The sequence below is a fragment of the Procambarus clarkii genome, chromosome 47 (assembly GCF_040958095.1).
Source record: "Procambarus clarkii isolate CNS0578487 chromosome 47, FALCON_Pclarkii_2.0, whole genome shotgun sequence".
Classification (NCBI taxonomy): Eukaryota; Metazoa; Arthropoda; class Malacostraca; order Decapoda; family Cambaridae; genus Procambarus; species Procambarus clarkii.
Genome location: NC_091196.1, coordinates 18,277,338 through 18,292,097, shown reverse-complemented (window position 1 = coordinate 18,292,097; position 14,760 = coordinate 18,277,338). Strand labels below are relative to the sequence as shown.

The 14,760-nt window shown below is 43.4% G+C and overlaps 1 protein-coding gene across 3 annotated transcripts in view; it reads right to left on the bottom strand.

Annotated features, from left to right (window-relative positions):
- LOC123762880 (ubiquitin-conjugating enzyme E2 T) overlaps positions 1-12,971 on the bottom strand; it is a 65,566-nt gene extending 52,595 nt beyond the window's left edge. For all 3 annotated transcript variants that reach the window (XM_045749611.2, XM_045749610.2, XM_045749607.2), the window contains exons 1-2: positions 12,759-12,971; positions 7,955-8,093 (exon numbers count right to left, since the gene is read on the bottom strand). In XM_045749611.2, coding sequence (XP_045605567.1) covers positions 7,955-8,066 — 112 coding nt within the window. In that variant the 5' untranslated portion in view covers positions 8,067-8,093; positions 12,759-12,971. The remainder of the gene's footprint in view (positions 1-7,954; positions 8,094-12,758) is intronic.
- Positions 12,972-14,760: the final 1,789 nt, after the last annotated feature.

Sequence of the window (14,760 nt, the reverse complement as noted above, 5' to 3'; positions counted from 1 at the left end):
TAAGAGAAACCCCTGTAGTTCCGGCAAGAACCACCAGAGAACAGTCCGAATGGAGCTGAATGGTAGAGCACCGAGTGACCCACACCATATGTGGACTATATGACAAAGAGTGCTGGGAAGACGGGACACCACGAGCGTAGCTCTCATCCTGTAACTACACTTAGGTAATTACCCACCGAAGCGCAAACCAGACAGCCACGAACTCCCGAACCGTGCTGTGAGCCCGACGGACGAACAGACTCCACCATCCCAGACCGACCTGGTGAGTACTGGTCACAAAGCCCCAGCCAAGAGATGACCCGTCCGTGAACACATCAAGTGAAGGCTCGGGGAGGTGCCAAGGCACGGAATCCCGAAAACCCCAAAGAGGAAGCTGGTGACGCAGCACCAACACAAGATCCCCGGAGGAGCGAACCCAACAATTGCAAGAGACGGAAGGGCAGTCTCCGAAGGAACCAAACAGACGCCGAAGCCAAACCCGACCCCGCGGGCAGACCAGCACGTCGAAGTTCAGACTCCCGCACAACCGCTCAAGCAACCCGGGAGCCCCCCTCACGAAAAGCCGAAGGCGGGACCACAGCCGCAGTAACACTTCTGGAGGGAAAGACAAGGAGTGGCCCAACAGCTCTAAACAAGGACCAGGTCCGAACCCGGGACGGAAACAGATGAAATGGCCTCCAGATCACCAGGAAACCAAGCCCAGCGATCTGTAAAGAACCACACCCCTGACGAGCAGACAAGCGGGCCGACTGGGAGCCCACACCAGCCTGTCGTCGAGGTAGGCCAGACACCGAATCTCAAGCAGACTCAGACAGGGCACCAAGATCCGGTAAAGATACAAAAATACATCAAGTGCCAATAATTGACCTGGAGGTCAAGGGCCACCATCCAGGCACCTGGCCCCAACAGAAGCCGGACAGGAAACAACAGTCCTCCGAGGAGGGAATAGAAACCAGGGCGCAGACTGAAGAAGTTCAGAAGAACCGCAGATTCGAAAGGCCCATGTCTGCAACGAGCAGACGGGAACCCCAGAAGGATGGGGCGGATCGACCACGCCCAACGCACCCACCAAGATGACATGACGAAGCGCAGGGGAAGAAGCCCACCCCACCAGCTCTGAACCCCCCGAAGGGGGAGAAGCCGTCCACCGCCGCCACTAGAGGCCGGAAGACAACCAAAAGCGCCCACCAACAGCGAGACCATACAAGAGTCAACAGAGCAAGCTGCTCCCCCAGCACCCTATCAACAGAGCCCCTTCCGAAAGAAAAATACACATATATACATATCATGTATATACACATACACATACATATACACATACACACAAGGTATGTTACACAAATGCCGAGCAGCAAGAACCTCTACGGGAATGGTTCCCGAACGCCCCAGGGAAGATAACCCTGTTACGCAGGGGCAGTACTCACAGGGCGCTTAGGGAAGTCAGCCACTAAGCGCATGCAGCCCCGGCACTGATGAAGTACTCCTGGCCACCGCACAACACAACACACGGCAGTGAATGCCACACCAGGCAAACACCGCCTAGGAAACTGAGGCCAGAGAAGCATTTATCCCGGTTGACATTAGCTTACGAACTGAAGCTTGGCAGCCGGCGCGGTAGGTCCAGGGCTCCCCCCTCCCCCTCTCGGGGCGGGGAGCGCTGCGCGGACAATCGGCGGGCAGTAAAGTGTAATGTTTGCTTGTTTCCTTGGGATTCAAGGGAGTTTCTACCTCTCTGTTCATTTTTTTGTTTTATTTTTTACCATGTGGGGTTTGTTTTGTCATGCCTACCTTTCTGGGTGCCTGACCCCAGTCGATGGCAGATAAGGAAAACCCCAACCACAAGAGGGTTTTCCAGTGCCATTGCTCCCCGAAACCTCTCTGAAGGGGCCAGGTTCTGGCGCTGGTACCTGGTAGGTCTGAACTCCTTAGCTAATGTCCCGGTCTAATATAACATACATTAGCCCGATAAGCTCCAGGGAGCCGTTGGGGCTCCCCACAGAAAACTACGCCGATCACTAGCCGTGAGCGCCAAACAGCAATTTTTGGGGGATAGTACACCTTGAAAGAGTCGGCCACGCCATGCCATTGCCTGTTGTGGAGAACGGGAATTTCATGGCACGCGTTTTGAAACTATCCCGAAGTCGATCGGATAAAAAGTGGATTTTATAGAAATATTTTTTCTCGTGACACTTGAGTGAGTCACTTACGTGGACTCATGAAAAAAATTGGTGCCGCTCTCAAGCGACACGAACTTGCGAAAGTGTTGAGATATGGGCACTGCACAACCACTGTATATTCTATCTTTGGCCTAACAAAAGTTGTGAACAATTTCTTTAGTTTTTCACCATCCATGTATTTAAAAGCAATTCTGAAGTTAGAAAGTGTAGCATAGGCTCCTCGCACAATGTTCTTAATGTGGTCCTCAGGTGACAGTTTTCTATCTAGAACCATCCTTAGGATCCTTTCTTTGTCAGAATTTTTAAAGATTTCTCACATAATTTATAGGTTGTGTGGGGTCTATGTTCTCCTAATCCACATTCCATAACATGGCATTTATTCACATTAAATTCCATTTTCCAAGTGGTGCTCCATATACTTATTTTGTCCAGGTCTTCTTGAAGGACATGACAATCATCTTAGATTCATATCCTTCCTATTATCTTAGCATTATCAGCAAACATGTTTATATAATTTTGTATTCCATCTGGTAGATCATTTATGTAGACAATGAACATCACCAGTGCAAGAACTGAACCCTGTGGTACTCCACTTGTGACGTTTCTCCAGTCCAATACATTGCCCTCAATTTTCTATCAGTCAGAAAATTTTTTCTCACTGCCCTCATTTTTCTATAAGTCAGAAAATTTTTCATCCATGTTAGAAGTTTACCTGTCACCCCTCCAATATTTTCCAGTTTCCAGAACAACCTCTAATGTGGAACTCTGCCGAAAGCCTTTTTTAGGTCCAGATAGATGCAGTCAACCCAACCTTCTCTTTCCTGTAAAATCTCTGTGGCTCGATCATAGAAACTGAGTAAATTCGATACACAGGATCTTCCAGATCGAAAACCATACTGTCTGTTTGATATTATATCATTTCTCTCCAGGTCATCTACCCATTTAGTTTTTATTATTTTTTCCAACATTTTGACTATTACACTTGTCAATGATACAGGTCAATAATTAAGGGGGTCTTCCTTGCTGCCACTTTTGCATATTGGAACTATGTTAGCCTTTTTCCACACATCTGCTATGACTCCTGTATACAGTGATGTCTGAAAAATCAGCTGAAGTGGAATGCTGAGCTCAGGTGCACATTCTCTAAGAACCCACGGTGAAACTCCATCTGGGCCAACTGCTTTGTTCTTACTTAGCTCCAGGAACATTTGTTTCACTTCGTCTCTAGACACCTCTATGTGCTCTATGCTGTTCTCTGGAATTCTTATTGTGTCTGGTTCTCTGAAGATCTCACTGTGTACAAACACACTTTGGAACTTTTCGTTTAATGTTTCACACATTTCCTTTTCATTTTCCGTGTATCTGTCCCCCATTTTCAATCTCTTAATATTATCCTTTATCTGCAGCTTGCTTTTAATGAATTTATAGAAAAGGCCAGGATCTGATTTACATTTGTATGCTATACCTTTCTCAAAGTTCCTCTCTGCCTCTCTCCTTACTGACGTGCAGTTGTTTCTTGCATCTTTGTATCGCTGGTATGTTTGGGGGCTTGGCCTCTTCCCATAATGATTCCATGCTTGTGTCTTTTGATCTCTGGCCCTCTCACAATTTCTGTTAAACCAACCCTGTTTCCTACGTCTACATGTCTGTTTTGGAATGAATGTTTGTGCGCCTTCATTGTATATTTTGCAAAATTTGGCATACATCTCATTTACTTCCTTGCCTAGCAACAAGTCTGTCCAATTATACCCATGAACAAAATTTCTTAAGCTCCCCATAGACCTCTCTTGAAATCGAGTTTAACAACTGTTTCACTGTCCCCATTCTCTACAAGATTATATCGCATATCGTATTTAATGTTCAAGAGGACGTGATCACTTTCCGAAGAGAGGAAGGTACTGGATGTCACATACCTCTTCTTCTTCTTTCCTGGTGAATACTAGATCCAGTACTGACGGACCATCCCCTTCCCTCATTCTTATGGCCTGCTTGACGTGTTGATACATGAATGTCTCCAAAATGAGGTTTAACCCCTTAACTGCGTGGCCTCCAAACATGACAACCCCCCAGTGCACAGGAAATAAAATCTCTGGAAAAAATTCCTTTCTCTTTTTAAAGTGTCAAAAATCCTTCCCTGAGTAAGGGTATAGTAACAGAAGGTCAAAATTGTAAATACTTTTGCTGCTATGGGGTCTGTAAGTTCGTGCGTGACATCATCATTCCCTGGTCGCCCGTGGCATACGTCCCCAGGGCCGATAGGGCGCTCAGCAGGATGTGCGAGTTGCCGCGAATATATTTTTGTTCATTTTCTGCGCACAGTTCCAAATACATTTTATATGCCAATCCTATGTATAATGAACACGTACACTATATTACGGCAGTAGAACATCCGTAATGTCCGAAGACACTGTGTTACGTGCATGACATGTGTACACATATCCAGCACATACAGAGTACTTCCATTGTATTATGCTAATTTATGTATATATACAGTCTATTTACACACTATACACTATCACACACACTATATACATTCACCATGAACACACTCAGAACTCCGCGAGTGTCAGCTGCCACACCCCCCACTCCTCTCCAACATCCAGTCTCTCACTCACTCCTCTAACATCTTACTCGCCAACATTGCTCCTCCCACCATACTGTTATTGTTTGTATTACACTATTTACACACGTTATGCATACCTATCTACATGTTTTATTCACCAGAACTATGCAAGTAAGCCGGTATTGTATCCAAACATTACAGTGGCCACCATACACTGCATGAGAAATCACACAGCAGCCAGCAGGCGACGCTACAATTACGTCACCTCCCATACCAAAATAGCTCCCCCCAACATACTCCTGTTGCTGTTACTACACTATATACACACATATTGTATATACCCATGTACAAATGTGTTCACCGTAGCGAACCACTAAGCTAGTATGATGAGCAAAACACGAGTGGCTGAAGTAGAATAGGAAAACCCCACCCCTTGTAACAGTAAGACTCGCTCTGAGGGTTGGAAATCCCAGGCGGGGTTCAATGGGGCCCAAGGCCCCCAAGTCAGCTCCTCCCCAACCCCAGAAACCTCCACATCATGCCCTGGGGGCGAGTCACCCTCCAAAGCCCCAGCCTCACAAGAAAAAGCTGGGGCAGCCGAAAAAGCAGGAAGAGAGGGGGCCCACTGGTCAGACCCCGAGCTACAGCTGGAGGAATAGACTCAAATGCCTACGTCGCAACCCCTGAAAGAGACAAACCTCAAAACTGCCCGAGTCTCAGAAACCTCTAAACCTTGCCCTGACCCCGAAGCCCTCAGACGCTTAGGAGCCGGAAGCAGAGGAGGGGGGGTGGGATAGAATGAACCAAAGCAGAAGCAGGGAAAAACGAGGAGGCGCAGACTGAACCAAGGCTGACGTGACCAACATCTGGGTCCCTATAAGCAAAGCGGGGCAGCCTCGGGGCATCCGGGGAAGCAACCAACCTAGTACGTTGCAGCAACCTAAATCTAGCCTGCAATGCGCGAGCTGCCTGCACCTAAGTAATATCAGTAGAGTGGGGGAATTGAGTCACAAACAAGCAACAATGATCGCAAGACTCTGGGTCAAAGGTGTCACTGACCCAACAGGCAACATGACAGAGGCAAAAACTATGAGCGTTGCCCTGAGACAAAGAGACAGAGCAACCCTCAAACACAACCAAGGCGAAAGGGGACCCAAAAGTCGCATCCATCTGACTCTGTGTGCCCCCTGAGGGGTTTTCCAGGGGCCCCTAGACTGATATCGCTAAGGGTAAGCCCAGGCAGGGGTACTGCTAACCGGTGCCCAATGCTACCAACAAACTGCTAATGCTGAACCCCAGGGATGTGTCCACTCACAAGGGCAAGGCAGGGGGTACCACCAAAAACAGAAGGTCAAACCCTAACATAACTGGGGGAAGAAACACCAAGGCAGACCCCCACCAGGCAAAAATAAAAAAAAAAACCTCGCAAGAGGACAGCGTACCCAGGAGGAACAGAGCCAGCTGCTGTTATAGGTGAAAACTAGCTGCGCAGTACACTGCGCCCCTACCAGTGCAAAAACTACCACTTACTCCAAGGTAAACAAGGGCGGAAATCCCCCAAAACACTCAGGCCGGTTAATCGCCAAGCAGCAAAAGATCAACAGAGGTAGACCCTCAAGGTGACTTGTGGAAGATAACCCCAAGCCCCAAGGGCAGTACTTACAGGGAACTCAGGGAAGGTAAACCTAAGCACATGCAGCCCGAGTACCTGTGAATATTACTCCCAGCTCGCACGCCACCATAAGACCAGTACTGGACCTATAACACACTGTGTTGTGCTGTGCAGCACAACACAGAGTCAGGAGTTGGAGCCACACAACCATGCCACATCACATCAGCCGAAGAACTGGTGCGTGGATCGCCGGCGTGGGGGTTTGGGGCTCCCCCTTTCCCCTCCCAATGAGGGGGGAGCTGCGCAGACATGTGGCGCGGCTCGTGCGACGTCATGCTTGTTTGCTGGTTTTCATTTTGGAAGTTCTGTCCACTAGTTAATCTATTTTAGTCGTTTTAACCAAAATAGGGGTTTGTTTTGAGGCACTTACCTTTCTGGTTCCTGTCCCAGTTGATGGCAGATATAGAATGCTCCAAATCCCATGTGCATTTCTATAGGCCATTGCTCCTCGTGCCTCTCTGAGGGAACCAGGTTCTGGCTGTGGTCCTCGGTAGGCCTAGAACTCCATTCACAATGACTGATGCAAAAGTTTAGGAATACAGTATACATATCAGCTCCAAGGGAGCCGAAGGGGCTCCCCCCAGAAAAGGCAATATAATCCCCATGTACAAAATAGTAACGCAAATCGGTGAAATTGATAAGAGAAGAATTCGTGAGACCTGGAACTTCAAGAACAAGAGGTCATAGATTTAAACTAACTAAACAAAGCTGCTGAAGAACTATAAGAAAATTCTCTTTAGCAAACAGAATGGTAGACAGTTGGAACAAGTTAGGTGAGAGGGTGGTGGAGGCCAAAACTGTCAGTACTGTAGTTTCAAAGCGTTATATGACAGTGCGCTGGGAAGATGGGACACCATGAGCGTAGCTCTCGTCCTGTAACTACACTTGGGTAATTACCAGGTGACAGCACCAGGGCACTGGTGGCTCAGGAGATTATGGCCTTCCATCAAGAGGTGAACCAAGGTGAACGGAAGCTCCCAAAAGAAGGGTTGAGGTAATTATCTTAGGCTTACCAGAAAGGGACATTTCATTTAATTCAACACTGGTTTTCTGGGAGTGTTTATAATGTGGCTTCCTGGTACTATATCACCACAAAAAACAAACAGAAAAGCAGATCAACTTGATAATGGTGCAAGATGGACCGAAACGTCGTCATCTCTTCAATTTCTAGTGTGTGGTTTGGTCAACAGAAAAGGAGACCTGCCATGAGTGAAGGAAAGTAGATCATAATCTTCCCTAAGGAGGAGGAAATCAGTGGTGGTTTTCCATATGGATTACTGTGATCTGACTCCCTTTGCCTTTGTTAAGGGGGCCATATTCTGGTACTGGTTGCCAGTAGACGCTCTAGAATTTTAGAGTCTGGTGAAGTACCCTAGTTTTGGAGTTTACCGCTGGAGTTTACCAGATTGTTAGCTCAGGAAGCCACCAAGAGGGTCCTCCCAGAAAACTTTTAACTATAGGTTCTAAACTGTCAAAGCTATGTATTGTACATACATATACTGTACATTAATATGGTCACAGTTAACATGACACAAACTCTACCTGCACTGAATACATCAAGTTTGTCTCCTTCAGGCCAGCATGAAACACCAGCTGGGGGAGATTCTTGTAACTGCTGACATTCTCGGTTCAATCGACCCAATCGCTGTGCCATTTTACCTCGAGTGTATGCTATAACCAGCTGAAACAGAATACAGTATGAGTATTAGATCAACACTTATACCTACAATAACATTTCAATACAACTACAATGGGGCCTCGACTTACGATGCTAATCCGTTCCCAGAGACGGATCGTAAGTCGAAGCGATTTTTCCCATAAGAAATAAAGGGAATTGAAATAATCTGTTCCCCACCCTCCAAAATATTAACATACAAATACATTTTATACTGAATACAATGTTTTTTTCTAACTACAATACAGTACCAAAGTTTCTCTTACCTTTATGGAGGGCTCTTGATGGCGTATGGAAGATGGTGATGAGGGGGAGGAGGAGAGTTGTTACTGTTTGGAAGGGGAGTTCCCTTCCATTATCACATCGGGCAGTGATGTTTTCTCTGGAGTATTCTCTCTCCTACGTTTTGCCTGAATACCACTAGGACCTAGTTGTGGTTCAGTGCTTGTTTGTCTCACTACAAATTTGTCAAGAGACATTTGTTTTTCCCTGTTGTTTTAACATTTGTCTGTAATAATGCATCACAGTGTCATTGAATAGGTTAAGGCAACGACCTACTGCAGCTTCATTTGGGCGAGTCGTTTCAGCAAAGGTTTGCAATTCTTCCCACGCTGCACACATTTTCTTAATTGTTGAGGAAGAGACATTCTGTACTCTTGTTTCTGCTCTATGGTCATCCTTACATGGGTTTTCATATGTTGAGCCTTACCACTGACTTTCCTGGGACTCATGGCGTGATATATAATAATTACTTTAATGTTCAAAATGCAAAAAATCACCACAAAAGTGGAATTTCTTATAGGCACGATCGTCACTAAGCGGACAGCTGTACTAAACTGAGGCAGGTCGGCCGCGTGACTGGGAACCACGCGCTCGGTCGACCCGAACGTGTACCAACAAATATCGGAAATCGAGTCGCATTTTTCAATGAAATTTACATCGTAACTCGAAATTATCGTAAGTAGGGGCAATCTTATGTCGAGGTGCCACTGTATTTGTGACCTTTTAGAATTATACAAGATTTCTTACACTGTTGCCAGAAAATGAAATCTAACAAGACTTTGGAAGTACTGTACATGTACTCCTTCCCTATCCCACTAGGCTGCACCACAATATATACCAAGCAACACCCAGGTGTGCAGACGACGAGTCACAATAACGTGGCTGAAGATATGACCAAACCACACACCAGAAGATGAAGAAACCACGACGTTTCAGTTTGTCCTGGACCATTATCAAGTCATATTGGAGAGAGGTTGTTGTTTTAGATTCTGATACTCAGAACAAAAAGTCCCAAGTAGCACAGGTTATTGTGAGCCCATTGTGGATCTACCTGGCACAGGAGCGAGGCTGTAACTGGGGATAGAGGAAGACATGGGCAATAAATAAGGAGAATGAGGTGAGGAGCAGGTAAGAGAAAAAGATAATGAAGAAGGTAAGGTGTAAGGTAGGGAGCAGATAAAAGAAGGTAAGAGTAAGGCAAAAAGGTAAAAATAGGATGAAAGGTACAAATGGGATGAATGTAATTATGGGATGAAAGAAGAATGGGATAGGTAAGAATCAGATGAGGGTTAACAAAAAGAAAAAAAAAAGAGGAGGGGGGTAGGCTTACGTCAGGTCACGTTTGTTATGAAGGTTAGAGCATTTGAGTATGTACAGTACTGTGAAAGAGAAGAATCAACTGCAACAAAGCCAGGACTAAGGTTCTTGTTGGTTATGTTGTGTATCAGAGCACATTCAACAAGAGGGTGTCATTTCAGAGCCAAGTCATCTCTCGCATTAGGAACGGTTGAGGGCCACAGAGCTAACAACACTGCAGACCAGGCATGACAGGGCAGATCTCATCAAAACATTCAAACTCCTAAACAATTTGGAGGATGTTCATCCTAACAACTTTAATCAAAATTAAAATGTTTATTCAGGTAAAGTACATACATACAAGGTGTGATACAAACATTGATGGATTTATAGATAGAGCTAGTACATACAATGCCTAAAGTCACTATTACGCAAAGCGTTTCGGGCAGGAAAAACACTAAAGACTAAAACTTAATACTAATTGAGATTAAAGTATAAATTGTGTTGAGAAAATATAAAAATAAAAAAGGGGGAACATGGCAGAAAAATAGCAAATATACAATTTGGTCAACAAACAGCGTTGTTTAAAATAGCAGACATGGGTTGACATTATAGGGGTAAGGTAGGTTACAGGGAGTTAATTAGGTAGTGCTTAGTTTTTGTCTTAAACTGGTTGAGAGAGGTACAGTCTTTTAACATGGTTGGGAAGGTCATTCCACATTCTGGGTCCCTTGATTTGTAGAGCATTTCTAGTTTGATTAAGTCATACTCTTGGAATATCAAATAGGTATTTGTATAGTATAAAAGGTCAGATGTAATACAAACAAGAAGCAACAGTTCCAAACTCATCAAGCCACAATGTAGGATGGAGAACAGGAGATGCTTCTTCACCCGCAGGGTTATTAGCGCATGGAACTCCCTACCTGCCAAAGCCCAAAATGTCAAAATGCTGTTAAGGTTTAAAGTACAGCTGGAAAAGATTATCAGGACAAATGGGGGTGGGGACCTTCGACAAGCTGCTGGCTTCCTATCCTCATCGAGGCGACTAGTGTTAGTGGGCCTCAGGTAAATCAGGTGTAACACCAACCTGTAGTTAGTTTAGTTCATTTATTATGCACCTAATACCCATCTTGTGGGCGGTAGTGGAAAGGGTTACAGAAGCACATAATGGGCTCAGGGACTGAACCCCACAATTTATTTAGCTAAGCAAGATACAGTCTTGAAGAGCTAGTTACAAAATTCAATACACATCGTCGCATCATCAATGGGTTCGAGATCGACCCCAAGTACAGACCTGTATTCTTCTTCATGATAGTGGGTGTGCAGTTTGCATGAAGGGTTTAGCCTCCCGATGACTGCACCAGTACACATGTAGGGAGGCGCGTTTATGTTGAGAATGATAAGAGCTTCAAAAGTGTTTGTTGCGTTGTGGTGTAGATAGAGGAGTTTGGCCTGCCAGTTTGGCTTCCGGTCCCAAAAGAGCACCAACGATGCAATCATTAGTCTCCTTGACGTTATCTACTCAGCCCTTGACAAAAATGAGTTTCCGATTGGACTCTTCATTGACCTAAGAAAAGCCTTTGATACTGTTAATCACAACTACCTTTTACTTAAACTCCAGCATTATGGAATCCGAGGCCTTGCCCTTGACTACATCCAATCCTATCTTAGTGACAGACACCAATATGTAACCATCAATGGTACAACTTCTTCCACTCTACCAATTACCGTTGCAGTGCCACAGGGCAGCATCTTAGGACCTCTTCTATTTCTTATATATATAAACGATCTGCCTAATGTCTCTAATATTCTCAAACCTATACTGTTTGCTGACGATACTACTCTTATCTATTCAAACCTCAACCCACATACACTAAATAATGTTGTGAATAATGAATTAAAAAAAGTCCACTTATGGATGTCAACGAACAAACTAACATTAAACATCGAAAAGACTTACTACATCTTATTTGGAAGCAAATCATCAAATGCAATTCAGCTACAGATAGACAACATTAACATCAGTAATAAAGATGATGGCAAGTTTCTTGGCCTATTCCTAGACAAGAGACTCAACTTCAGCACCCACATTCAACACATAACTAAGAAAGTCTCTAAGACAGTTGGTATACTCTCCAAAATCAGATATTATGTTCCTAACTCTGCTCTCCTCTCACTATATTATGCACTAATCTACCCCTATCTTAATTATGGTATCTGTGCATGGGGGTCTACCACTGCAAATCACCTTAAGCCCATCATCACACAGTAAAAATCTGCTATCAGAATGATAACTAACTCAGCTTTCAGACAACACTCAGCTCCCTTGTTTAAATCCCTAAACTTGCTAAATATTAACTCCCTCCACACATTCTCTTGTGTCAACTACATTTACAAAACCCTGTTCTTAAATGCAAACCATGCTCTGAAACTCTCCCTGGACAGATGTAATAGGACCCATTATCACCACACCAGAAATAAATATCTCTTTGATATCCCCAGGGTCAAACTTAATCTGTGTAAACACTCTATGCAAATTAAGGGACCTAGTCTATGGAACTCACTCCCTAGTGAATTGAAAAACTGTAAAACTTTTGCCTTATTTAAAAGCAAAACCAAAAAGTATCTAACTTCATCTTCTTAGTTTCCTACACTGAGCTTTAAATTTGCTCTGTACCTAGTGTTACCCAATCTCCTAATTTTTATGTAATATCAAACAACCTTATCATTGTGTTCATTGCTGTCTTCTTTTATGTGCTAGCCATATGCTGTATTGTGACTACCAATTTTTTTGTCAACTACCATTCAAGCTGTCATTGCAATCAATCTTAGCTACCTATGTGCTTTAATATACTGTACCTACAATTTTCTCTCATCTTTTTTTCATTTCATGTAATCTGTTATCATTTTTTGTCTATAATTTTGCAAGTATTTACCTCCTTAAAATTTTCTTAGATTAAGGACCTGCCCGAAACGCTGCGCGTGCTAGTGGCTTTACAAGACTGTAATTACCATATTTGTATCCTCACATTCCTTATGTACATTCTTGTATATGCATAAATAAATAAATAAATAAATAAGAGTGAGACTTACCGCACCGTAGGGCGGGAGGCTGTTTATGGCGTCAGCTGAGCCTTAGTGCTGCACCAGGGGAGGGGGCACTGGTCTAAGTGATTTATTTATTTATATATCATCAACTTCAGTTTCGGATGACCCAGTGACAACTTTTTTTGTTAATATATATATACAAGAGTTGTTACATTCTTGTACAGCCACTAGTACGCGTAGCGTTTCGGGCATTACCTCGGTTTAGGAAACGTTGTTCAGTGTCAACCAATATTTTTTTACTAGTTGTATATGAAAAGGGCTGCAATTGTGCCGAGTTTCAGTACTGCAGCGAAAATAAAAAGGGAGATTTTTTTTTTTCAAAAAATGTTACACATTTTTTAGTGTAAATAAAAAACACACCTTTCAGATATAATCATTCTATGACACTTTTCTGACACATTAGCATATAATAAAGTCACCAGGGCAGGGCGGGGTACGTAATATCTGATCTTAGAAAGAATGCCAACAGTTTTTGAAACTTTTTTTGATATATTTAGAATGTGTCCCTGGAAATTCAGCTTGTGGTCAATGAGAATGCCAAGGAATTTGCCATCTAATTTGTTACAAATTTGGGTATTGTTTATTTTGAGATTTATTTGATTAGAGGATTTATTGCCAAACAGAATATAGAAAGTTTTGTCAATGTTAAGGGTGAGTTTATTGGCAGTTAGCCAAAGATGGACTTTATTTAGCTCAGTATTCACTGTGGCATTTAGAGCAAGGGGGTCAGGACTGGAGTAAATGAAGGTTGTGTCGTCAGCAAATAGAATTAGTTTGAGGTGTTGGGAGGCATTTGGAAGGTCATTAATGCAGATGAGAAAGAGGAGAGGGCCAAGTATGCTGCCCTGAGGAACACCAATGTTGATGGGTAGGGTGGGAGAAATTGAATTATTCACAAAAACATACTGGAGCCTGTCAGTAAGGTAGGATTTGAGGTATTGCAGGGAATGTCCTCTGACTCCATAATGATGTAGTTTAAGAAGAAGGTTTTGGTGGTTGACAGTGTCAAAAGCTTTACGCAGGTCCACAAATAACCCAACAGGGAACTCATTTTTATCAAGAGCTGTATGAATCGAGTTAAGCATACTAATAAGTGCATCATTAGTGCTTTTTTGGGGTCTGAAGCCATATTGGCAAGGGCTAAGTATATTGTGTTTGGCTAGATAAGAGTAAAGCTGCTTTAGATTAAGCTTTACTACTTTAGATTTGCTACTCAAATCTCTGAATATGTTAGATATTAAGTCACTGCACATTCTCTCATGTGTATTATACATATATAAAACGCTGAACTGTAATGCCAATCCTGACCTCAAAAAATTCATAGAAGGTTGTAAAAGAACCCATGAGCACCACACCAGAAATAAATACAGTTTTGATATTCCTAGAGTACGACTTAATCAAACTAGAAATGCTCTACAAATCAAGGGACCCAGATTGTGGAATGACCTTCCCAACCATGTTAAAGACTGTACCTCTCTCAACCAGTTTAAGAAAAAAACGAAGCTATACCTAATAAATTCCCTGTAACCTACCTTACCCCTCTATTGTCAACCAATGTCTGTTTTTTTTAAAGAGCGCTGTTTGTCGACAGAATTGTATTTGTGCTGCTTTTTCAGCTATGTACATTCTTGTATATGCATAAATAAATAAAATAAATAAATAAATAAATGTTTTCATTCCATGTTTTCATTTTACTCTTTATGAACATAAGAACATAAGAACATAAGAACAAAGGTAACTGCAGAAGGCCTATTGGCCCATACGAGGCAGCTCCTATTCTATAACCACCCAATCCCACTCATATACTTGTCCAACCCGTGCTTGAAACAATCGAGGGACCCCACCTCCACAATGTTACGCGGCAATTGGTTCCACAAATCAACAACCCTGTTACTGAACCAGTATTTACCCAAGTCTTTCCTAAATCTAAACTTATCCAATTTATATCCATTGTTTCGTGTTCTGTCCTGTGTTGATACTTTTAATA